This window comes from Elaeis guineensis, chromosome 11 (assembly GCF_000442705.2).
Source record: "Elaeis guineensis isolate ETL-2024a chromosome 11, EG11, whole genome shotgun sequence".
NCBI classification, from domain to species: domain Eukaryota; kingdom Viridiplantae; phylum Streptophyta; class Magnoliopsida; order Arecales; family Arecaceae; genus Elaeis; species Elaeis guineensis.
Genome location: NC_026003.2, coordinates 110898914 through 110925727, shown reverse-complemented (window position 1 = coordinate 110925727; position 26814 = coordinate 110898914). Strand labels below are relative to the sequence as shown.

General features: G+C 41.0%; 1 protein-coding gene across 1 annotated transcript; it reads left to right on the top strand.

Annotated features, from left to right (window-relative positions):
- Nucleotides 1-1919: 1919 nt before the first annotated feature.
- On the top strand, nucleotides 1920-2841 carry LOC105054185 (histone H1). The gene is made up of 2 exons (XM_010935633.4): nucleotides 1920-2156; nucleotides 2244-2841. Exons 1-2 carry the CDS (start codon nucleotides 1935-1937, stop codon nucleotides 2688-2690), a joined length of 669 nt encoding a protein of 222 aa, XP_010933935.1. The 5' UTR covers nucleotides 1920-1934; the 3' UTR covers nucleotides 2691-2841.
- Nucleotides 2842-26814: the final 23973 nt, after the last annotated feature.

The following is a 26814-nucleotide window of genomic DNA, read 5'->3' as shown; positions in this document are numbered from 1 at the left end:
ATTCATGGGCTTCCATTGTTGGTTCAATAGTCTCATATGATACTATGTTAGAAAAGATGCGAATTAACTAGCTGTCCCTTTTTTTTAGAAGATTGGAAAGGCTAAGCTCTACCTACTAACATATATCTATTCTTTTGGAGCTAACACCAATCAGAATTAAACCACCACCCCGTTGTGTAAGTAACAAGAGATAATTTCATTTAAGCAAACACTCTATACTATTTAGTGAGGGTTAGACAACTTCAAAAAAAAGAAAAGTTATCTTTGTAATCAAAGGAGAGTTACAGAAAAAGAAAAGCCTACACATAAACTCCTTTTTCTTCTTTTTGACCGTAAGTCTAAACTTCAAACTACTAACCAAAATCAAAGTTAACAAAACTTTTCATGTGCATTGCATATGTTAAATGCTAGTGTTGATAATTATAGCTCATGTATGGTTGATTCGGTGTTAAGTTACAGGTTATAGTAAGGTTAAAGCATGATATAGATGTCACATTTATAATTTAGCCTCAACCTTCTATTTTGAAGACACAAGTTTTTACCATTATGAGGTATCTCATCAATAATTATTATTAAATATATATGACAAGATTATAACCTAACCTTTTTGATCATTAATTTTTGTTTTTTCCAATTTTTTTACTTTCATTTCTTACTTGAATGAAAGAATAAGAAAGGGATATGTAACTTAGGGCAGAAGATCTATACTCTGGATTTTTTTTTTTTGCACCCTTAAGTCAAGTACAAAACAAAACCAATTTCTCTCTATAATCCAAATTTCTAGTTTTTTAACCCACATTAAAACTTGGAGAACCTAAAACTTAGTTTTTTTTTTTTTTAACCATAATTTTACAAACAATCTTCTAACCTTTAACATTTCAATTTTAGTCTTGCACGTACTTACAATGTTTGCATATTTATATGGCACACCTTCTATCACACTATTATATTATTTGTGCAGGTACTTATATATGTATGTGCATAGTCATTTGTAACTGTATGTAATGTCAGGCATAAATAAGTATAGGACTAGAGATAAAAAATAAAATATTTTAGAAATTAAAAGATGAAAATCAAACATCAAATGATGGTCGTTCAAAAAATTGGGTATTAATTCTCTCTAAAACATTAGTGAAAAACAAAAGTTCATGACCGTCGAAGGAAACTAATTTTAAGATCCATTTGGTTGGAAAGTAATTTGGTATGAAAAAATAAATCTAAGTTAGATTATCATGTTTAGTATAAAAAATGAAAGAAAGATGATAAAAAAATTGATGGATCCCATATCTATTTTTTGAAGAAATATCATGGAAGATTGATATTTAATAAATTTTCGAGTGATAATAATCTATACTTAATAAAAATATCTTCAATAAAAATATATATGCAATCAGTGAATTTATTCTGATATTTTTTCAAATTCATTCAATAAAAAATTTTTATAAAAAAAAATTAAGATGGAGATGATATTATAAAAAGAAACATGTGATTATAGTCATTATATAAAACTTAATTGGATACGATGATATTATTATAATATTAAAAAATTATTTTATATAAAAAATTATATTTATAAATTTTAATTACTGTCGATCAAATATATTTATAAAAAAAATATATTTATAAATTTGAATTACTGTCGATCAAATATAATAATATTTGTTTAGGGAACGGTTACCAAAAGCACCATCAAATACAAAGAAACTTATCCGATCCACCCTCACCTTCAGCGTCGCACGTAACCTCGCATCCTTGTTCCCAAAAGAGGAAAGAACCAATCAAAAATCCGGAAAGGAAAGGAGCCTGGCATCCACCGTTCCTTCCGACGGCAGGGATGCATCCGCAACCGTAGCTGGGGTCGATCCGTGTGCTTCCCTGGCGACCAATCACAACCCGCCCCTGATCCCCGCGGCCCTGTTATAAATACCGCATCGATGGTCGAACCCTCCTATCGTCCGTTCAGTTACATAGTCCTCTCTAGCGTTCGGTTGTTCTCGAATCGGCTCGAGTTCTCTAAGATGCCCGCCGTCCAAGGAGTCCCGAAGGCGACCGAGGCCAAGCCCAAGGAGAAGAAGCCCCGAGCCCCAAAGGCCGCCAAGGAGAAGAAGCCCAAGGGTTCCAAGTCCTCCGCCCCCTCCCATCCCCCCTATTTCCAGGTAACAATCCCTCCTTCTTCGATTACTTGCCGTTTTCCCATTCGAAGTTGTGGTCGTAAATTTCCTGATTTCGATTCTCGGGTGTAGATGATCAAAGAAGCCGTGTTAGCGTTGAAAGAGAAGACCGGATCGAGCCCGTACGCGATCGCCAAGTACATGGAGGAGAAGCACAAGGGGGTCCTCCCGGCGAACTACAAGAAGATGCTTGCGATCCAGTTGAAGAACTTCGCGGCCAAGGGGAAGCTCGTGAAGGTCAAGGCCTCGTTCAAGCTCTCCGAGGCAGGTAAGAAGGAGGGCAAGCCGGCGGCGAAGGAGAAGAAGCCAGCCAAGGCGGCTCCCTCCGCTGGCACTAAGCGTAAGGCTCCTGCCGCTGCTGCTGCGGCGAAGAAGACTGTGGCCTCTTCCAAGGTTCCGAAGAAGGCCAAGAAGGCCGCGGGAGTGAAAAAGGCCAAGAAAGCAGCCCCGGCGAAGCCCAAGCAGCGCAAGTCCATCAAGTCCCCTGCTGCCAAGAGGGCTAAGAAGGCCGCTGCGTGATGTTGTTAGGGGGGGGATCGTTTTAGCTGGCTTTTGAGATTGTAAAGATTTTGGATTTTAATTATTCTGGTGTCAGTCTTTGTAAATCTCGCTCGCTATAGGTCTTTTTCCCTTCTGAAGGAAACCCAAGCAGTGCAACTTTTTCTTTTAAGCGTCTCTTTCTAAGATTCTAATCCACTCATTATTCTCTTATGGAGAGGGGCATTATTTTCCCGACTATGTTCATTTTCCTGGTGAACGGTTAGAGTCTTTCTAATCAACCGTCACTTCAAGATTTTGGTACGCTAATGCTTTTTTTTTTTTTTACAACATTAATGTTGGGTGCGGTGGTATGGTTTATTTATCTACATTTGTCATGAGTGATCATGACTGTGATGCCCACTATGCTTTAGAAAGAAGTGGGGGCCCATGGGACAGGATCAATTATATCCTGCATTGCATGCTCTAATACGTTCAGATCTATGATCGAATATGCCATCAATCATTAAGATGAGTGCATGATGAATGAAATACCAATCATCTTAATGAGTGCATGGTGAATGAAATATGGTTATGCATTTTGATGAGCGATAGATGCTGGTGTATATAGTATAGAATATAATTTCTTATAGAATGAGGTTCATTGAAAGTGCGTTTTTGTATTTCATAAGTCAAAAGAGAAATTACATTCTATGCTGCTTTGATGCAGAGGTCTTGTAAAGTTGCATGAGACAACCATATTTATCGCATGTGAGTTTGAATACGTAATTAACTAGTGTTTTGGTTTGATAAGAAAGGTGTAATAATCTAAGGATTACCTGAGTGGTTCTGTGACTTTTACTAATTTTAACTTTTCACTAAGGTTGCTCTGGTGCATACGGTAGCTTCCAGGCAGTTCATGCATCATATCTTTATGATTGGGCTTGGGATTAAGCCTTCAGCTGATTATTTAGTGACTGTATGGGATTCATATGCAGTTGTTACAAAAAGGAATTAAAGATTCAGAACCGCATTATGACATCAAGACATCCTGGATGACACAAGGGCACAGCAACTATTGTTTGCGCATAGATTTTATGGGTAGGTGTCAAGGATCTTTTTTTTCCTTTCCATTTTTCAGAACAAAAGGAGGGAGATCCATATGTATCACAATTATCCAGATTCAAATTCTTGATGATGCAATCATGAAGAATCAAACCAAGAAATTCTAGTGACTTTACATTGTAGTTTAGCATCTCTTCTGTCTCTCTGTCTCCTATGCTGTTAAGCTACCCATGATCCATTTGGTATCCATGGTGAGTGATCAAGCTAGATCAAACAAGCATTGAAGGGGATCCCACCATTTGATGTGAGACTCGCTTGCATGGACTGTTGATTATTTAAGAGGAGAAGCCAGTAAGACATACCAGAGTGGTTCCAAGCTCCTCATTATATATTAAAGAATGAACATCTAGGACCCGAGCTTGCTTGATCACAGACAGAGTTTGGATTGTGGAGGGATAATGGATACAAGACAGTCGATTTAATAACATGCTAATCCTTAAAACAGCCCAAATTAGCTATGGAACTTCCTTTTATCAGATTTAGAAAGCCGGGCATGCTGGTCTACAAATTTGGATTCAAAATAATGGTCCATTCCTCCACAAACTCATCTTAAGTTCCTTATGGCTCCTGCATAGATGGGTCAATATAGAGGCCTGTTGGGCCAAACGCCCATAAGCCTGAAATTTCCAGTCTCCAGCAGAATGGATCAGCATTGTAAGAACTGGCTTGACTAGCTTAAGGCTTTGGGGCCGTTTCGATGCCCTGCTATGGCATGCATGTGGTATCTCGCCGAAGAATACTACCTCCTCTTAGACAGCCCTTATATGATCTTATAAGCACCAACTCTGTTTTGATGGAAAGGGTTTAATTCGTCTTCCCTCATGATTGCAACGTGAAAGGAGACTGAGGGGGGTGGTGCATTGTGCCCGCTCCGGTGCTCCCCATTTCATACCGGGTGGCAATCTCGCTTCCTTTCTTAGTCGTGGTTGCTAGGAGTGGTAAACTAAACTGCTTTCTTATTCTATAAGACTTGGTTTGGAGAAAAGAACATAAATTTTTAGTAAATTTTTTCATCCTCAATTAGGTGTGGTTAAGATCGGGATAAAATGAGACAAGTCTTAATCTGCATTTTCTCAAGATACGTCTATTCCTATTTAATGATGTAGAGGATGTTTTGAGTTTACAAGCTCTGGAGAGATAAAAAGGAACTTTTTTCCTTGGAGTGTGGTACAATGAGCACGGCAAGCGAAGTAGAGGAAAAAAAGCTCTCCACCAATCACCACATTTGTTTTCTTTGGACTGCACGATTAGCGAGCAAGAGGTGCCGGGGTGAAGTCCAGGTCGGATTAACTTGATTTCATGCAGGATAGAACATGATACTATATTGATGCAAGCCAAAAGGTGAGAGGAGAAGAAGAGGAGGAAAGAGAAGAAGGCAAAGGAATAGAATTCAAAAATCTTAATAATGTAAACTGTATTCTCAATTAACCTGGTGATGGATTTATATAGGCAACCCAATATTCTAATAAAAATTCATATAGAAACAAAATATTGGAGTCATCAACAATTCTGACCGTAGAGTCCATAAAAAAAATATTCTCTAATTCCTAAATAAAATAATTTTTTTAATTTCTATATCGATGCCTAACAAAAGTATGTCAAGTTATTCATCAGATGATCCTCCATTATGATTATTGTAGGACACCGATTGAGTTTAAATGAACTTACTCTATTATATATATATATATATATCTTATAATTAAAAAAAAAAGAGCAATAAAATATTCTACAGAATCCATGTGGATTGAGGGTTAGCATTTGAGGAGACATTTTGTACTTTATAATCTCCGGCCCCCTATAGTAAAGTTTTTACATTATCTTGGTCATGGACATAGATCAATAGATTGAATGGTATAAACATTGGGTTTTTATTCTGTTCCTTTTTTTCCTCATCTCATTATTCTCCGTATCTATCGTAATAAATGATTATAAACTAGTATGGTACAATCAATAGTGATCTCTTTTGGTTAAAAAGTTACTTATGTTGCTATCTTTTGTTGAATGGAAAATTTTTTTCTTTATTTAAACATATCAGAGAAATAAAATAATTAGGATGCCTCCATTTAAAGATATGTATTTATGTATTTTTAAGATTAGAAGGGATTAATCTCCGACTTCTATCCTATAAGCTACTCTACCCCTGAGGGCCAATGCTAACTGAATTTAAAATCATACCTTCTTGCCCAAGTGACAATACGTGATACCATTCCAACAACCGCTCGATTATTCTAAGATGTTTATTGAACGGTTGATTCTCAAAAGATTCTTGGGTTGGCCAAGCCACTTACCTGGACTTTACATTTGACACAGTGGATGCAAGTTGCGGTCTTAGTTCCAGATCAAGGGCTTAATTTGGAAACAAGATAGAATATTAGGAGATTAGCCATTGTTATTCCTAATGGGTTTATATATTTAATCCCAATATAAGATAGGATAAAGTAGGGCTGAGCAAATAATCAAAATTCAAAGAAACTCACTCAATCCAACTCAATAAACATCGATTTTGATTAATCGAAAGATATAAATCAAATAGAATCGGATTAGGGTTTGTAAAAAATTGATTATTTATGGTCGGATTTGATTCTTACACTTTTAAACCATATGAAATCGAATCAAATTGATGTAGTATTTTGCAAACTCATTTTCATTTTAGGACGGCATCGTTTAAACTTCAGTACCTCATTCTAAAAAATACCGCGTCACTTATTTGAATTTATAAAAATATTAATGTTGAATTATTGATGGAAACACATTAATTTGAGATAATTTTAAAATAAAAATTTTCAGATATAATTATTTTTAGATGAGTAAATTTTTTATTTTTTATTTTATTTTATACATATTCAAAAATAAATTTAAAATTTAAAATTTATAAAATTTATATTTTTTTAATATTAAATTGATAAAAAAATAAATTTAAGTAAATCAATATTAAATTTAAAATCAATATTGAACCAACATTGAAGTTCAAACCAACGTAATTTATCGGAACTAGCTACAAATCATTCACGTTAGTTTTAAATAGTTTATACATTATAAACGATTGATAGTGAGTTAAATTTTTTTTAATTTGATCGAATTTGATTGAATATTTTTTTTTTTTTAATTCGATCAAATTCGATCTATGCTTAGGATAAGGTGGGATGAGTTCGTTCGTTCGTTCGTTTTTTTTTTTTTCGCTTACCGCTGTTACCCCACCTCATGATTACATCGTGCTGATAGTAGTACAGTGGTTGCCTTTTTGTGAAGAGACAAAACACTCTTATTTACATGGTTACTTTTATTTCATTCATTTAAGGGTCTGTTTGGAAAATCCAATAAGATTGGATTGGATTTCTTATAGGAATCGGATATGTTAGCCTCTCCGGTCTATTTTTTTCTACAGACCTATCCTAGTTTTGGCTAAATCCCATTTATGGGCCGATTGGACCGTAGGATAAAAATAATAAAAAAAATCTACACAGATCTCTTTTTTCCTTCCACAGGATTCAGGCTAGAGAGAGATTAGGTTGATACGGACCCTGTCATCCATGATCTAATGAAAAATCCGTTGAGGATCAACAAGTTGGAACGAAACTGTGGGGTAGCCTGTTTTTGGGTATCTAAAATATTATCCTTCATCATCCCCGATTCGGCCAAACTGTTGGCGATCAACAATGCCAAGCTCCAAACTGTGTGCTATTTATAATAAGATATAACAAGTGTTTTATCTAACCCTTATCTTATTACCAAAGCAGACGATGTAAGAAATAACTCATTTGTAGCACACATTTAAGCCAACTGGTTTATCTTAGCACTGGTTGGCACCCTTTTCCACTTGTGAGCACTCCAAGATTTAAATTTGATGGCCGTATGCTCATAAAACTTTTAAATAGATCACAGTAGATCTAAATACCTAGTAGATGATAGAGAGGTGGCTCTGGCCTCTCCGATCTCAAAATAAAAATAAAAATATTATTACGGCCAATTCCTCCATCGTTCGATCGTCGGGATCGCGCACCTACAAGAAAGTCCTCACAGATCGGATATACCTCTGGCGGATATCCTTCGACGGTCAAGTCAGAGAGGAAACTAGGCAACAGTGGAACTCAGCGAGAGAAAGAGCTAGAGAGCTCAAGAGCTTAGAGGTGCTTACCCACATTTGAGAAAGCTTACCAAGACTGTTGCCTTACCCTGTTTTATAGTAGAATGCGGTATGATCCCACCATTAATGGTGCAGATAACTGAGGAGTTGTCAAATCATCGGGGACTGTCAAATCGGCGTGGGTTGTCAGGTCATTAACCCATGTCCTTAGTAGGACAATGTTCCAGGGCGATCATACCGCATGTCCTTGGCAAGAGAATAGCCCATAGCGGTTGTACGACATTTGGATGGGTTGGCCGACTGTATGTCAGTATTCGACTGTCGGGACGTCGGGTGATGACTCGAGAACACCGTCGGCTAATCTGGTGCCTTGTGGAAGTCGGACGTCGGCTGCCACTCCCGACAGTGAGTCGGTAATATGGGTTCGATCGCTTGGCCAGTCGGAAACAGTATGGGTTTGTTCGACCGGCATACTTTCAGTCGGATATTGTCGGCAGTCATTGTCGGAGTCGTCCGTCGGAGTCATTGTCGAAGTCGTCCGTTGGTCGGTCGGTAGAGTCGGACGTCGGTCGGACCGGTCCGAGGATAAGTCGGCGTATGGGGGTCGGTCGGTATATCTCAACAGTTGCCCTCCCCACTCCTGAGTCCGATGTCGTGTTGGCCCGCGTGAACACGTGGGCGACGGCTTCGAGCGAAAGGAGTGGTTTTTCATCACGTCATGCCTCGACTCTGGCGACCATACCAATGGACAATCCAGTGTCAGACGTTCCATTGGGAACGCAAACTGCCGTCTCCTTGGGAATGCGAATCGCCGTTTCTTTGAGAATGCGAATCGCCATTTCCTTGGGAACACGAACCGCCGTCTCCTTGGGAACGCAAACCACCGTCTCATTGGGAACGCAAACCACCATCGGTTAATTAATTTCGAGACGCAGTTTTTCCGCCACGTGTCAGGGGGCTATTGGGCCGGAACCGCCGAAGCTGAGAAGGCGACGCTGGTGGACCAGCTAAAGTTGTCGGTCGATCGCGAGGCTAGGCTCGAGGAGGAGATCTCCCGATTCACCAATGGCCTAGCCGCCTCGGAGGCCGAACTCCAGTCGGCTTGCGAGCAGGTCCAGTGCAAGACCCGCTCCGTTCACCGGCTGCGGTGTGAGCGGGACGGCTGCGTCAGGGAGCTCGAGGCCGAGCGTGAACAGCTTCGGATTAGCCTAAAGAACCTGGCTAAGGCCGAGGAGAACTTGTCCTCCGCCCAAGCCGACGCCGACATAGCGAAGGCGGAGGTGGAGTCGGCCAAATAGGTGCTGAGCCGGATGGTGGAGGACTTCCGTGGCTCGGACGAGTACCGGGAGGAGCTTCTCGAGAGCGGCTTCGCCTCCTATCGGGTGGGGTACGAGGATGCTCGGGATGCGATTCAGAGTCTGTACCCGAAGCTCGACTTGAGCAGTATCGTCCCTCCAAGGTTGGAAGATCAAGCCGCAGAGAAGGAGGCCGACCCACTGCCGACGGGATGAGTTGTCGAAGGTGAGGCGGCTCCAACCTCCGGTCCCTCCCCGACCCGAGCGGGCATGCCGGTTGCTCTCGAACTCTCCCCGGTGCAAGAAGTCGACTCCGACGAATAATCGGAGTGTCTGCTCCGTCATCTTTGTATTCTTTTGTTTCTGTTTCGTCTTTGATATTTGTAATCGAGCTTCGGTCCAATTTTGTAAGTCACTTCAACTAAATGAAATCAAAGACTTTTCAAACTTTTTTCCGTGTGCGGTTCAAAGTGTTTCATTTGCCGAGCCATCTCTGAGAGTATAGGTCGTAGCTCCGACATACCTCGTTAGGACGTTCGGTAGGATCCAGCGTAGCCGATCAAAGTAGTCAGTGGCGTGCGCTGTGCAAAGGGCAGTGCAATCTCCGATCGTAAGTTGGCGTCCTGACTGTCGTACAGGTTGCATAGGATCCGATGGTCGAGAGTTATCCCGACTGTAGGTCGAGCGTGCACGTCGGGTCGGATGTCGGCCAACCTCCGAACGTAGCATGTCGACACGATCATTTCGTAGAGTCCGATAGTCGAGTAGCGTCCGACGTATCCAATAGTCGAGTAGCATCCAACGTATCCGGATAGGATAACGACGACAAGTCGAATATCCGTTGTCCGGCCCATGGTCGGACGTAGCACGTCGGCACGATCATTTCGTAGAGTCTGATAGTTGAGTGGCGTCCGACGTATTCGGATAGGATAATGATGACAAGTCGAATATCCGTTGTCCGGTCTTTGGTCGGACGTAGCACATCGGGACGTATGATAAGCGGTGGCAAGCCGAATATCCTTCGATCGGTCATGATCAAGTCGGTATGTCGCGAGTGCAATCGCGGTCGTCTTAGCATTTTGCCCTTCTTAGTCGAAGCTAAGTCGGCAAGTTAGCCAGCCGCGTTGGTCGATGCCCTTTGCCTTCAGAGGCGGAGGCCGTCGTAGATATTCCACCCCTTCGATCTTTGTCGTAGAATCTGATAGTCGAGTAGTGTCCGACGTATTCGGATAGGATAACGATGACAAGTTGAATATCCGTTGTCTGGCCTTTGGTCGGACGTGCATGTCAGGACATATGATAAATGGTGGCAAGCCGAATATCCTTTGACCGATCGTGACCAAGTCGGTATGTCGCAAGTCGAATACCCGTTGTCCGGACCTTGGTCGGGCGGGTACATTGCGGTGCATGATAAACGGTGGCAAGCCGAATATCCTTCGACTGGTCGTGACCAAGTCGGCATGTCGCAAGTCGAATTATGGTCGTCTTGGCATTTTGCCCTTCTTGGTCGAAGCTAAGTCGGCAAGTTAGCCAGCCGCATTGGTCGAAGCCCTTTGCCTTCAGAGGTGGAGGCCGTTGGTTCAGCGATCGAGCCGTAGACTCGGTGTAGATTTGGTGATCGAGACGTAGATTCGACGTAGATTCGGCGATCGACGATCGAGCCATAGATTCGGCAATCGACGATCGAGCCGTAGATTCGACGATCGCCGTTGGTTCGATGATCGATGATCGAGGCGTAGATTCGACGTAGATTCGATGATGGAGCCGTAGATTCGACGATCGAGCTGTCGGTTCGGTGATCAACGATCGAAGTATAGATTCGACGATCGACGATCGAGCCGTAGATTTGGCGATCGACGATCGAGCCGTAGATTCGACGATTGAGCCGTCGGTTCGACGATCGAGCCGTCGGTTCAGCGATCGAGGCATAGATTCGACGTAGATTCGGCGATGGAGTCGTAGATTCGGCGATCAAGCCATCAGTTCGACGATCGATGATCGAGCCGTAGATTCGACGATCGAGCCGCATTGGTCGAGGCCTTTTGTCTTCAGAGGCGGAGGCCATCATGGATATTCCGCTCCTTCGATCTTTATCAGGATCTGCACACGAGGAGCGGAAAGAGGGGCGTAGGAGTCATACCTGCGATGCGTCGATCTCGGACTCCATCGTCGGGGTGAGACCCTTCTATCGGTGGGGCCTGCTGGTTCAGTAGGAGCCCGATTTTTCTTTCACTTCTCCTTCTGGCCCGTGCCCTCGGTCAGGCATCGATCGGAAGCTCCTTCGTCCATGCGCATATATTTATACGCGTGTTCTAGCAATTCGACATACGTCCGGGGGAGGGTCTTGTCCAAGGAATATATGAATTGGGACCCCCTTAGCCCCCTCTTCATGGCCGAGATAGCCATGTCTTCGTTGAGGTTCCGGACCTCAAGTGTGGTCGCGTTGAATCGGGCCACAAAGTGTCAGAGTGTCTTATTTTCTCCCTACTTAAGGGAGAAAAGACTGTCCGAGGTTCGTGACGGCTTCCGGCTGGTGCTGAAACGGGCCACGAAAGAATGCTCGATCTGTCCGAAGGAGTAGATACATTCTGAGCGGAGGCCGGAGTGTCAGGCTCTGGCAGCTTTACGAAGTGTGGCGGGGAAGCCGATGCAGAGGAGGACATCGGTTGCCCCTTGAATTGTCATGAGAGCCTTGTAGCTCTCTAGATGGTCAACTGGGTCGGTGGAGCCGTCGTATGGCTCCACATGAGGCATCTTGAACCGACTAGGGATCGGTTCATCGAGGATAAATCGGGAGAGAGGTTGGGTGGTCCGAAAGTTGACGTCGTTCGAAGACTTCTGACCATCCGCCTGGAGTTGGGCAAGCTGACGGTCGATTTTTTCGAACTTACATTCGTAGTCGTCTAACCGTCGGTGTTGAGAAATCCCAGGGGTCGAACCTCTCGACAAATTTGAGAGTGAGGCGGATGGTGTCCGCGGCCGCTTCTCCTTCTCTACCCACTTTAGCTGGAAAAGAGAGGGACGCCGAGACCGGCGGATGTCGCACCGTGGCCGCCTCGCTCTTTCTCGATGGGAGTGCTGAGACGGCTGCTCTTGAGGAGGAGACGACAGTTGACGCGGGCGTCGGCGGCTGCTTTTGGATGGCATCGGGTGCGCCGCTGGTTGTTCCGCCGGCGGTTGCGGCAACCAGGTCAGTTGTTGTTGGAGATTTTTGATCGTGTCCGTCAGAACGGTCATTTGCCGCACGATCGCCGCGATCTGCACCTCCATGGTCACCACCGGGTGCGGAGAGCTGGGTTCCGCTATGGAGGGCAAAGGAAGGGCCTCTTCCCAGCGGAAAGAGTGCTTCGTCAATCTGGTAGCTCTCGATCGCTGAGCCCTAGTTTTCGTCATCTCGAGAGGTTTTTCAAGCTCTATGGAGCTCGCTGTCTTACCTCTGTCGACCCCTACCTGGCGCGCCAAATTTGTTGCGGTCAATCCCTCCGTCATCCGATCGTCGGGGTCGCGCACCTGCAAGAAAAGTCCTCACAGACCGGAGATGTCTCCGGCAGGGACCCTCCGACGGTCAAGTCAGAAAGGAAACTAGGCAATAGTGGAACTCAGCGAGAGGGAGAGAGAGCTAGAGAGCTCAAGAGCTTAGAGACACTTACCCACGCTTGAGAAAGCTTACCAAGACTGTTGCCTTACCCCGTTTTTTAGTAGAATGCGGTATGGTCCCGCCATTAATGGTGCAGACAACTGAGGAGTTGTCAAATCGTCGGGGACTGTCAAATTAGCGTGGGTTGTCAGGTCATTAACCCATGTCCTTAGCAGGACAATGCTCCAGGACGGCCATACCACATGTTCTTGGCAGGAGAACAGCCCATAGAGGTTGTACGGTATTTGGACGGGCTGGCCGACTGTATGTCGGTATTCGGTTGCCGGGACATCGGGTGATGACTCGAGAACACCGTCGGCTAATCTGGTGCCTTGTGGAAGTCGGACGTCGGCTGCCACCCCCGACAGTGAGTCAGTAATATGGGTTCGACCGCTCGGCCAGTCGGGAATAGTATGGATCTGTTCGGCCGGCATACCTTCGGTCGGATATTGTTGGCAGTCATTGTCGGAGTCATCCATCGGAGTCGTTGTCGGAGTCGTCCGTCGGTCCGATCGGTAGAGTCGGATGTCGGTCGGACCGATTCGAGAATAAGTCGGCGTACGGAGATCGGCCGGTATATCCCAACAAATATAATAGTAAGACACTAAAAAAAATAAAAATCAGAGTATTTTTCCACACTAGTGAAATGTTACAGTCGAAAGTTGTTTGGCCCATTCAGAGATCTCTGTGGTTTCCTTGAATGGAAATGAAGCATTTCTAGGTGCTTGTGCCTTGGTTGCTGTGCTAATCTAGAGTTCTTATAGACATGTTTTGCTGTGCTAATCTAGAGGTCTTAGAGACATGCGCAAAAGTAATCTTGAGTCTGCTACAATTAATATCAAAATCTAAGAAGAGGATTAACAAGCAAAAACAGAAGAATGATAATTTGCCTTGATTTTTCAAGGTATCGCTGGTTATGTGTTAACGCAAGATGCGTAAAAAGCCATCATTATCAGGTATCGATCCTAAAGAGCTGAAAATGTCTAAAGGCATCCTTTCTAATCTTGTAGGGAAGCTGAAGAAACTATTACTCAATGTTGCTCTCATTTTGATTAGGCTAGGACCGAAATGCTAGATGACCTCTAGCTTCAAAGACCACAATACTCCAAAAGACAAGCTTCCCTAGCCTTGGCCTCAGCCTCATTTGGTTCTCATATCAAAATAGCTTGAAGCCAACGCATTCTTTTAGCTTTTGCTCATCATTGGATTAGATAAAACAACTATGTAGAAGCGCTCCTAGGCGACTTTTCTTCTGTTTCGAAATGCCAATTCCAAGATTGGTTATTTTCATTAGCATCAAAATTCTTGTTTGATGGGTGTCGGGGGATCATGTGATTAATTAATCAGCTATGCTTTTCCATGGTATTTTCATAAATCAAAAAAAAAAAATGTTAAAAAGATATGAGAAGCTTCTTTTTAATCCTTTTGGCACCTGCTAATTTGATGCAATATTAGATCAACCATATAGCCTCACCTGCATGCTGACTTGTTTCACTCGCACTTTGAAATCAAATTATCCTCCAGACATTTCTAATCCCCCATCATAGTCCTCAAAAAAGTATAATGCGGAGCCTAGCAATTGAAATTATTTGACAAAATTCAGCATTAATTGTTCTCAAATAAGGTTATATTCTTTTTTTTTTTTTGCCTATGCCTAGAGATGAAGCAGTTTTGCGGCATGTTCCCCATGTGCAAACCTATCATAGCTCCGTGTACTGCTTTGTTCCATGCAATCAATGACCTTCGAGAAGCTGCAACCGGATGATAATTCATTCCAATCAATTCCATGGCCTTTCCAATTGGCAAATGAGGAGCCATACAAGTAAAAAGTGCCCACATGAACTGACTGCAACGAACAACATCTGATGTGAGCCAAACGGGGATGTTAACAGGATCAAATAGACATGTCTCCCAAGCATAAACACACTTGGACTTATAAGGATCCCAACATGCTATCATGTACGCAATGGACCCTCACCATTAGCTGAGAAAAAGTAGTCATCACCGGTGCCAACCCATTTGTCCGTGGACGATCCATGCCCTTCAGCTTTCTCCTTCAACTCTTTTTCACACTCCACCGGTACGTTGTAAAACTTCTACAATATTGTTCCCTACTCTTTTCTCTCAAAAGATTTCTTCTTATGATCATTCCAATATCCACACTTAGGCGGCAGGGTCGTTGATATTTTAGAACTAAGGATGCTCATCAATTGAGAAACTAAAGAAGGATCAGGTGAAACATGATTTTTTCAAACAAAGAAAGATGATAGCTAGCTATAATTTTGAGAAAAATAAACTGAGAATGTGTTTATTCTGTACATTTCTTGTTGAAAAGAATGTACCACCGAGGCATGGCACGGGGGCTACCTTTTCAAATCTTTCAATAACTCGTGACCATTATTCCATATAAGGGAGCAATCATAAGCTATATCCAACAGAGAGAAGCTTGAGAGTCACAACCTCGAAGGAGGAGTACACAAGAAGTGTGCGTCCATTTCTTCTTCTTTTTCTTTTTTATTCGGCAAGCTGTAACCAGCGTACCTTGAGCCCCTCCTCGGCTCCTTCTAGAGAGAGGGAGAGGATTGTGATGGCCCCAAGGATCTAACTTTTTGTAGCTTGCGCTATGGTGTTCGTTACTTTCCCATATAAATCTAAAAAATCTTGAGTGGATGGGTTCTCAATTATGGCCGTTGTCCCCCTCTGAGAGAGATCGGGTCACCGCCCGCGGGGCCAGAGCGGAACGCGCACGGCAGGGCTCAACGAGTTCAATAATGCGGTCCGAGGACGCGGTCGGCCGGGCACCGTCCACGTCTTCCGTCCGCCGCCCCACTTCCTCCGGCTGCAGTCCTTCCCCTTATTTTTGCGCAAAACTGGTCACTTTTGGTGATAAAAATCCAGACCCACCTGGGCCGTGGAGAACATCCCATGTTCACGCCTTCTAAGGATGTGGGTATACTGTTTGGAGTTGTCCATCCCTGCATCACATGTATAGCACTTGTGAAATACTCTAGTTGGTGAAAAGTGTACTTTCTTTTCATCTGGTTGGCACTCTTCCCCTGTTACAGGGTGTGTGGGCTGTATCTTTCGAACAAAAATATAATTATTGTTCACTCACACAAATTATTAGATCACATTTTGCATAATTTTTGAAGCACGATATTTATTTTATGATCTATGCTGATGGATAGAAAGAAGAAATTAGAAAGCTTCGAAACTGTATAAAATATGATTCAATATTTTTTTTGTAAGAAAAAAGAATGTAATATTTTAATGTTTGAAGCCACAAAGAAGATCAGTTATTCTTTCATAATCCAATGGTCGAAGCCACGAAAGAGGATCAATTATTCTTTTTGCGTGAAGGATACAACCTGAAATCTTATCATGTTTTCTGAAAAGTAAAAACAAGAATGTAATATTTCATTACTACTCAAATGCCTTGTAGCATGAGAGAAACAAAGAAAATTATGATGTTGCATATATATATTAAGTATATTGAAAATGTGATATGTCAGACTTAATCATCTATTTGTTGTGATTAGGCAAACATTGTGTATGTCTGGATAAAAGCATCATAGTATTATTTGTGCAAAGCATGTGTGTCTAGTGTACCACACCTTACAATCTTTCTTTTTGAATGTTGAACAGCTTTCTTGATATTTAGCACAAAGTGAAAAGATATTTTGCAAACTTGAAGAACTAGGAGATTCATTTGATCAGCTTTGGATGCAATAGGAATATCAGTTTTGCTAGCTATTCTGAATTGTACTCCTTTGAGAATGATCCTGAGATACTGACATGCATATCTTCAATTTAAGTTGCCCATTGTTGATTCGTTTACTGACTTTTAGTAATTATATACTTAAAAGCAAAGCCAAAACATGCCATGTTGTAATTACGGATGTCACAAGAATGGTAGTATATAGCGTTGCTCCTGATTCATTTTATTTTGTTATATACCTTGTTGACCGCATGTGCAAAATGAGGCAAAGAGTTCCTTTTCTAATGGTTCTTTTTCCTGCTTCTCAATTCAGAGTTCAGAAAAGACATCCTTTATTGCATGTTTATTATCTATAATCGATCCTGAAAACAATGTCTTTGATTTCTTATCCTTATAACAAATAATTGAAAAATTATATCATGATTAAATTCATTTATTTTTTTATTAAATCTATAATTTGGGTAATCATGGATACTCTTTTATTCCATAGTGTAGAAGTGGATAGAAGCTTACTAACATTTATTTGGTGGGCATTTAGGGACAATACTGGTCAATGAGCATGGATGACGCACTCGATGGGTAATTCAATGCGATGGCTAATCCCATTTAAACAATTGGTTTTTGTTAGAGGATATGTTGTAAGTCTTTCTCAAAAGAAGTTATAGTCCACGTCAAAATGATGTGTTTGTGTATATATATGCAGCAATATTATACCAGCACCTAACAATGTATCAATTAAATAGTACTTTTAATCATGGTAAGTGTTTATTTGATGATGCATATTTTTTTCGCTATCAATTTAATTGTGCTGTTTGAAAAATGCAATGGTAACATACCATCACCTAATAACATATCTAAGAGCTTCTTAAGATAAGAGGGTATGGATAAATTAGACCAAATCTTATTGGTGACTCATTTTAAAAGCTACGGGTGAAAGATATCCCTACCACCCTTTTAGATTTTTTTTTTTTTTTATTTGGTATGATACTACCTTTTAGATTGTAGAGGTACTAAAACTGGTTTCATAGGAAAATAGAACTAGCAATGTAAAGGCATTGAAAGGGAGGTTACTTATATTTTCAAGATCAACGAATTATGCTATGGATTGTCCAGCCAATGCCATTACTATTGTGGGAGGATAGCATCTTTAGTCCTACATCGATTATGAGTCAAGAATATTCTAGTTTATATGGGATTGAGGTCTTCTTTTCCTCAAGCGAGATGCCTTTTAAAAGGCAAAAGCGTGAGGCCCCATACCATAGATCGACCGAAGCGAATAATACCTCATATGGATGAGTGCAGAGAACCGATCCATCCCATTCATTTGAGCCACAAGCCCTTGACCGTAACATGAATGCTTACTGTGGGGTCCATCTCTTGCCCACATACATAGTCCTCTTTGACAGGAAGATTACTGTTATGGGAGAATGACACTTTTAGTTCCACATCAATTATGAGTCAAAAGAACTCTGGCTTATATAAGATCGAGGTCTTCTCTTCCCTCAGCGAGATACTTTTTAAAGGACAAAACCACGAGGCCCCATGCTATGGACTGTTCGAAGCGGACAATATCTCACACAGACGAGCACAGAGAATCGATCCATCCCATCCATCTGAGCCATGAGCCTTTGACTGTAATATCAACTTTAGTAGAATGGATGCTCGAACATCATTTATTCTTTTCTTGGCACACCTTGCAACATTGATGCAAGATTTATGAGATATGAAGAACAAGGTAGAGGACCATTACAATTTATGACCGTTCACACCTTGCAAAATTATGCATGATCATGCACCATCCAAATTTAACCCGATTCATTCTAAGGGTGTTAACATTGCCTCCTCCAACTGCTCCCATTGATGGTAGCATATCAAATATTACGTTGAGCTACTTGATATGCCCGCTTGTGTTGCTGTTATAAATATAACTCTAGTACCCGGTCTGAAGATACGAATGAATCTCGAATAAGCTGACTATCCATCTTGGCCTACGAGATCCCAATTGGCATCGATTTCCTCGACCCATTCCTCCTGCTCCTTAGTTCGATCACCGCATCCAGTGGTGCCCATCGGAAGTCCCTGTACAGCCGTCAAATCTAGCCATTGAAGATGGCGGCTTATCATGATGACCGCAAGACCCTTCTATCGCCTAGCCACGTCATCTCATTAAGATGTATGGGTGGCCATGAATAGGATAAAGTCATGTCAATCTTAGGACCCCTAGTTGTAATCTCAGGCCTTTAATAACAGTGGCTGGCCACCTATCGATGGGGTGACAACACCCACCAAATTCAAAAAAGTTAGAGGATCCGATGTGATTTTCAAGAATATAATGGAGGGCAAAAGGGTCCTTGATGGCCTCTCCCCTTCTCACAGCTCCAACCCCACTTATAAAAAGAGATAATCTAGGGACCCCAGAGGTATGCCATCTCTCTGTCTAAAAAGCACTCACTCTTTCCCTCTTATTTCAAAAATCTAACATAAACGTCGGAGGGTCCCCGCTAGATCCCACTCCAACTCTTAAAATTTTTTTTTGTAGATCATATGACCATTGATTGGTAGTCATCATCCGACTCTAGCCATCATGATGCAGGATGGATTTCAGTCGTAACAGGTTAATACTAGAGGAATGACCTTTTTGTTTACTTTTGGAAAAGAGTGTGTAATCCATTACATGCCGCCATGAAGAACATTCTTGAGACGTCCTAACGCTATGGCACACCGACTGGCAGAAGCTTCATCTGAAATCATGCTCCGTACTAACTACCAGAGGCATCCTCACAACCCCCTTTGTCGGCTCCCAGGGAGAACTAGGACTAGTTTAATGCTTTGGCTACTCAGGTGCAAATGTTGACTGCAGCAGTTCATGCTGCACGACGATCAAATCCAGTGCAGGAGGCACCCCCCCAAGCTATCCTAGTTAGGTCTAAAAATAGGGGGCAGGCAATCTAAATTGGAAAGAAAAGCAAGCTCCAAGAGAAACTCTCATAAAGCTCTCATGGTAAGAGGCTCTTAAGCCTTCATCCGTTATTTCATTTTCTTTCCTTTTGGTAGGATCACAAGCCTTTTAGCAACCATGTCAAGGCCAAGCCAATACATAGATCAAGGCCTATCCAAAGTGAAGATCAAGGCCCATCCGAAGTGAAGATCAAAGTCAATCTAAAGTAAAGATCAAGCCCATCCGAGGTGAAGATGAAGGCCAATCGAAAATAAAAGTTAAGGCCAAGTCAATAAAAAAATCAAGACCAATTTGAACTAAAAATCAAGGCAAAACCTATACATAGATCAAGGCCAATCCGAAATAAAGATCAAGCCCATTTGAGGTGAAGATCAAGGCAATTCGAAGTAAAAGTCAAGGTCAAGCTAATGCAAAGATCAAGGCCAATCCGAAGTAAAGATCATGACCAATCCAAAGTAAAGATCAAGCCCATCCGAAGTAATGATCAAGGCCAATTCGAAGTAAAAGTCAAGACCAAGCCAATGCATAAATTAAGGTCAATCTGAATTAAAGATCAAGTTCATCCGAAGTAAAGATCAAGGCCAATCCGAAGTAAAAAGTCAAGCCCATTCGAAGTAAAGATTAAGGCCAATCCAAAGTAAAAGTCAAGACCAAGCCAATACATAAATCAAGGCCAATCCGAAGTAAAAATCAAGCCTATCCGAGGTGAAAATTAAGGTCAATGTGAAGTAAAAGTCAAAGCCAAGCCAATGCAAAGATCAAATCTGAAGTAAAGATCAAGTCCATCCAAAGTAAAGATCAAAGCCAATCTGAAGTAAAGATCAAGTCCATCCAAAGTGAAGATCCAGGTCAATCCGAAGTAAAAGTCAAAACCAAGCCAATGCATAGATTAAGGCCAATTTGAAGTAAAGATCAAGCTCATCTGAAATGAAGATTAAGGTCAATCTGAAGTAAAAATCAAGGCCAAGCCAATGCAAAGATCAAGACCAATCCAAAGTAAAGATCAAGCCAATCTGAAGTAAAGATTAAGGCCAATCTGAAGTAAAGATAAAGTCCATCCGAGATAAAAATTAAGACCAATCCGAAGTAAAAGTCAAGGTCAAACTAATGCCAAGATTAAGGCAAATCTGAAGTAAAGATAAAGTCCATCCGAGGTAAAGATCAAGGCCAATCTAAAGTAAAGTCAAGGCCAAGCCAATGCAACGATAAAGGCCAATCCGAAGTAAAGATCAAGCCCATCCGAAATAAAGATCAAGACCAATCCGAAGTAAAGGTCAAGCCTATCTGAGGTGAAGATCAAGGCTAATCTGAAGTAAAGATCAAGTCCATTCGAGGTAAAGATCAAGACCAATTCGAAGCGAAGGTCAAGACCAAATCGAATTAGAGATCAAGACCAAACCAAAGTAAAGATCAAGACTGAACCAAGTAAAGATCAAACCAATCTGGAGTGAAGATTAAAATTGATTCGAAGTGAAGATCAAGACCGAGCTGAGATGAAGGGCATACCAAGCAGAGGTGAATAGCAAGAAAGAAGCAAAATCTAAGGGCTCTCAAACGAAGATCAAAACTCCTCATGGTAAGAGGCTCTCAAGCCCTTATCCACTATTCTATTCTCTTTTCTTCTCATAGGACCATAGATCCTTGAGCACTCGAGTCGAAGCAAAGCTAGAAACTGACATCGAGCTCCCAAAGCCAACCACCTGGAAGCAGACTTCCTAAAGGCCGATCTCCTGAAAGTCGAACTCCTAAAGGCCAACTTCCTAAAGCCGACTCTCCAAAAATCAGAGTGAAAGGATTGACTTAAGGAATGCCAACAAATGAAGGCCGACTAAAGGCAAATCGGTCAAAACAGGATCCACAACTTCAAGGCTGATCGACACTCCTTGCCCACGACAAGTCGAGCGATGGCCATAATGGCAACAGTCAAATTAAAGGCATCGAGCAGAGTCCACAAATTCTAATTAAAGGCATCGAGCCAACCTATAGGAGTTCTCCGAAGGTACTTCATCTCTGTATGAATATAGCCATGAGAAAGGTATTTCATCTCCGAACGAATATAGTTAGGAGTTTCTTGAAAATACTTCATTTTTGGATGAACATAGCCATGATAAGAGCGCTTCATCTCCAAACAAATGTAGCTAGGAGTTCCTTAAAGGTATTTTATCTCCAGATGAATATAGTCATGAGAAAGATGCTTTGTCTCTGGACGAATATAGTCAAAAATTTCTCCAACGTGCTTCACCTCTGGACGAATATAGCTATGAGAAGGGTGCTTCATCTTTGGACGAATATCGTCAGGAGTTTCTAGAAGATGTTTTATTTTCAAATGAATATAGTCATGAGAAGGATGCTTTATCTCCGGACGAATATAGCTAGGAGTTTTTTGAAGGTGCTTTATCTCTGGACGAATATAGCTACGAGAAGGGTGCTTCATCTGTAGACGAATATAGCTAGGAGTTCCTCGAAGGTGCTTCATTTCTGGATGAATATAGCCATGAGACGGATGATTTATCTCCAAATGAATATAGCCAAGTGTTCATCGAAGGTGGTGCTTCATCTCCGGATGAATATAGCTAGGAGTTTCTCAAAGGTGCTTCGTTTCTAGACGAATATAGCCACGAGAAGGGTGCTTCGTCTCCGAACGAATATAGCCAGGAGTTCCTCGAAGGTGCTTTATTTTCAGATTAATATAGCCATGACAAGGGTGCTTCATCTCTAGATGAACATAGCTAGGAGTTTCTTGAAAGTACTTTATTTTCGGATGAATATAACCACAAGAAGGATGCTTCATCTCCTGACAAATATAGCTAGGAATTCCTCAAAGGTACTTCATCTTCGAGCAAATATAGCTAAGAGAAGGACGTTTCGTCTCCGGATGAATATAGCCATGAGTTCCTCGAATGCGGCGATTCATCTCCAGATTAATATAGGCAGGAGTTTATCGAAGGCACTTCATCTCCGGATGAATAGAGCTAGAAGTTTCTCAAAGGTACTTCGTCTTCGGACGAGTATAGTCACGAAAAGGGCACTTCATCTTCGGACGAATATAGTTAGGAGTTCCTCGAAGATGCTTCATCTCCGAATGAATATATTTAGGAGTTTCTCGAAGGTACTACATCTTTGGATAATTATAGCCAGATGTTCCTCAAAAGTGGTGCTTCATCTCTGAACGATATAATCAAAAATTTCTTGAAGGTACTTCATCTCCGAACGGATATGGCCATGTGATAGACACATCGTGTTGATTGAAAAGTCAGAACCTGACACATACGTATCTTCAGAAGCTGCAGTGGGGGGCATATGTTATGGATATAACTCTAGTACTGGATCCAAAGATACGAGTGAATCTCGAATCACGAGCTGACTACCCCCCTCAGCCTACGAGCTCCCAATCGGCCTCGATCCTCATGATCCATTTCTCCTGCTTCTTAGTCTAGCCACCACATCCGGTGGCATCCATCGAAAGCCTCCGTACGACCGTCAAATCAAGCTATTAAAGATAGTGGCTTATCATGATAATCGCAAGACCTCTTTATGGCCCAATCATGTCATCTCAGTAAAATGTGCGGATGGCCATGAGTAGGATAAGATCACATCAATCTCGAGATCTTTGGTTGTAATTTCAAGCTTTTAATAAAAATAATTGGCCATCTATCAGATCAGGTGACAACACCTACTAAATCTAAGGAAGTCAGAAGACTCGACGTAATTTTCAAGAACATAATGAAGGGCAAAAGGTCCTTGACAACCTCTCCCCTTCTTACAGCTCCAACCCCATATATATAAAAAGAGGTAATTTAGGGATTTCAAAGGTATGCCATCTCTCTCTATAAAAAGTGCCCGCTCTTTTTCTCCTACTGCGGAAATCTGATTTGAGCATCAAAAAATTTCTGTCGAAGCCCACTCCGACTCTCAGGGGCTTTTCTTATAGGTTACATAGTCATCGACTTATGATCATCATCCGACTTCAGCTATTTCGATTTAGGATGGATTCCAATCACAACAGTTACCATTGGATTAGAGCTAGAAATCCTGGGCTGCGGTTCTCAAACCAAACCGCAGGGAAAGCCAATTAGCGAAGCCAGGAATGGAGGTGACCGGACTTGGAGTCTCCCGTATCTTATATCGTACTCTTTCCGCACGTGTTGCTTGGAGAAGAAAAGAAAGGGAATGTCGTGCGCCAGCGTGGCAGAAAGGCGGACCTCGAGGATAGCGTGAGAAAGTGGTCAGAGTCCCGTGTCATCTCTCCACATCCTTTTTTTGACCTTGGGGTGGAAGAACCCGGCCGTGGGGCTGGGGTGTGGTCACTCGCCCGTGAGAACGATGTCCACTTATCCAACCGATGGAGGTACAACCAGGGCCTTCGTGTCTCTTGACCATTCCATGACTCTTTGGGTGGGCTAAGGTCCCTTGCACTGAGAAAAAAAAAAAGGGGGACTATTCCATGACCCTTGAAAGCTCTAATCTTTAGGGTTTTGAGTGGAAGCCCCATGGTCCCGAGAGCGTTCAACAGCCCTTGGTGTATTGTTTACTCAACAAGGGTGGCATTGTAAAACTAGCTTTCCTTGAAATAAGTAATAATCTCATTTATTTTTGAGATATATATTACTCAATTTTTAATCAATGAAAGAAGCAATGGCGATATATAAGCTTACTTTGAGTGGTTCATTATGGTGGAATTAATACCTGATAGTATGAATCACGACAGATACTTTACAAAGTTCGACTACTATATGTACTCTTTCTATTAGAGATTTGATTCAGAGCTATTCTTGATTTCATTTTCCCCACTGTAGATATATAGTTAAATTATCACGAGTATGATGTTGTTGGACTTATTTGTGATGCAACATATATATAGTGGAGAATTTTGGAACTAGAATTAATTATGTCTCACTAGAACTCTCCATGTGCATAGCATGGACGTGGGTTCCAGCATAAGGAGGCGGCGGGAGAAACTTGGCACTGGATGGCGTTTCTAATTGTTTCACAAGTTTGGTTTGGGAATCATATCGCCTGTTGGCTATGTTTGTTGTAGTTAAGTGTCTTATATTATACTTCTTAGGGACTGGATCTTGTATGTCTTTCTCATTATTATATTAAGCTTTTTTCCTCCTCTTACCCAAAAGAAAAAAAAAAAAAAAAAGAATAAGGAGGCACATTAAGGTTATATTTAGAAAAATGGGAGCCGAGCAACCTGGTGCACCCGTGAGGCTGTGAAAGAAGCTTCAGGGTAGTTCCCCTTTAATGCAGAAGATATGCAGATTAAGAAAACCTCATCTTCAATTCAATAATTTGTTGCATAATAAATATAGTACAAGGAAATCTTTTTATATTTGAAATTTACTGTAACTTTAATATCGGTAGTCTATAAATCTTTTCTCCGCTTAGAATCTGACAATTCTATGTACTCTCTTTGAATCTATGCTGAAGTTTGCTCACAAGACTCCTCAACTTTTTTTTTTTTGATTGAAAAGACTCCTCAACTATTGATTTCATTGTTCTTTGATGCATTATTTTCATAGATCATTATCTTATGTTTTATTGCTGCAAGTAATGCGAATGTAACCACTTGTAAATTTGGTTAGGCAGGTAGTATGCTTTACGAACCCTATTATAAACACATATTTTGTATAGGAAATTAAATACTAAAGATTGATTATAACGACTGGTAAATCATTTGAGCTAGCTACATCATCCTTCTTCAACAATCATTCCCTCAAGGGATTAATGTAGTGTCATTCTACGTGAATGGGACATCAAATATATCCGGATAAAAGTGAAAATTGAGAACATAGCAACAATAAAAAGAAGCTAGGTTGTCATGGATTTCAGTCAAGCAAAATTAAACTGATATTTATCATGCAGGAAGCTTCATAGCCTTTAGCCTTGTAGACTTGTCTCAACCATTGCATTGTCTTTGATTAGTGATGCATAACATTAAACCATCCCAAATAAAACCTTGATACCAAGAGTCAGAAACAGAGTATAAATGCATCACTTTGCAACCAATGTGGGTATACCTAATTCGTTAGTACAAAAAACTTCTTCAAAGACTCTGATTGTTGCACCTCTATTTTATGGCAAGTAAAATGGAAAAAAAAAATTTGAAAAATCTCTTTTGTCTCCAATCATACTTATTGGCCAGGGTGCTTTATACCTTTTCAGCTCTACTAGTCGCATGTTGACAAAATCATCCTCAATTTCAATGACCATCTTCCTTGCTTCATTATTTATATCATAATCCAAGTATTTCCTTGGATGCTCACACATCAACAATCTCTAAAGCCAATGGTGATATCTTGGAGGCATCTGTCCGCTCAAGTTTCAGTATTTTGATCTTCCTTATTGCCAATTGAGCATATGCACTCTCATTCATGCTAGAAGCAACAAATCAATGAAATATCTCAATAATGAAGGCCATAATTAAATGAGAAGCATGCCTTTAGGACAAACACTCAAGAAAATATCATTACGTTTATCATCAATCTGCTTATTTATCCGAGTTGTTCTTTATTTCCTTTCTCTCAACTTTGCTCGAGAGCTTTTACAGGCAGAAAATGCTCTTTACCATTTTTCTCTTTATTTCACTTTGTATATATCTCACATGCGACCTATGCATTTAATTGAGTTTGTCCTGGCATTGTCTTTTCTACAACTTAAAAGCGAGAGTTTTACTTGGAGTGTATATGTTATTTGCTATGAAAGCAAAAAGCTTTTCAACAATCTCAAATAAGGAGAGCTCATAGAAAGTAGCTTTCTAATCTGTAATTACCATAAAAAATAAAGTAGATTTTGTTTAAGCACTCAAATGAAAGTGATTTTTTGTGAGTGATTTATTAAAAAACAGACACAAGGTAAAACATGCCCAGACACGGACATTTAATACATGTTTTTTGCCACTTGGCTATAATTGTTAGCTGATCTTTAGGCATATATTGTTCTTTTATTAGTGTTTAGCTTATTTCTATTAAACCTATTAAATTAGAGTCCTATCTGAGGTTGCTGTAAGTAGTAAAATTTTTGGAGCTTTTGAAAGTAGAACTTTCGAGAAGTAGAGCTTTTACGAAAAGTTATTTCTTGTTTGATAATTATATTTCTAAAATATTATGAAATTTTAACATATATTCAGTAACTAAAATAAGAAAATACTTTTGGCATAATAAAATAACAATAAAAGATATTGCATAGTATTGTATAGGAGATTATAATAAAATATAATATTATATATATTATTATATATTAAAATAATATTATATTAAATACTCTCAAGTAATAATTATAGTAGTATATGATTTATAGTACAATATTATTACAATATAATATATTATTATTATAAGTATAATGT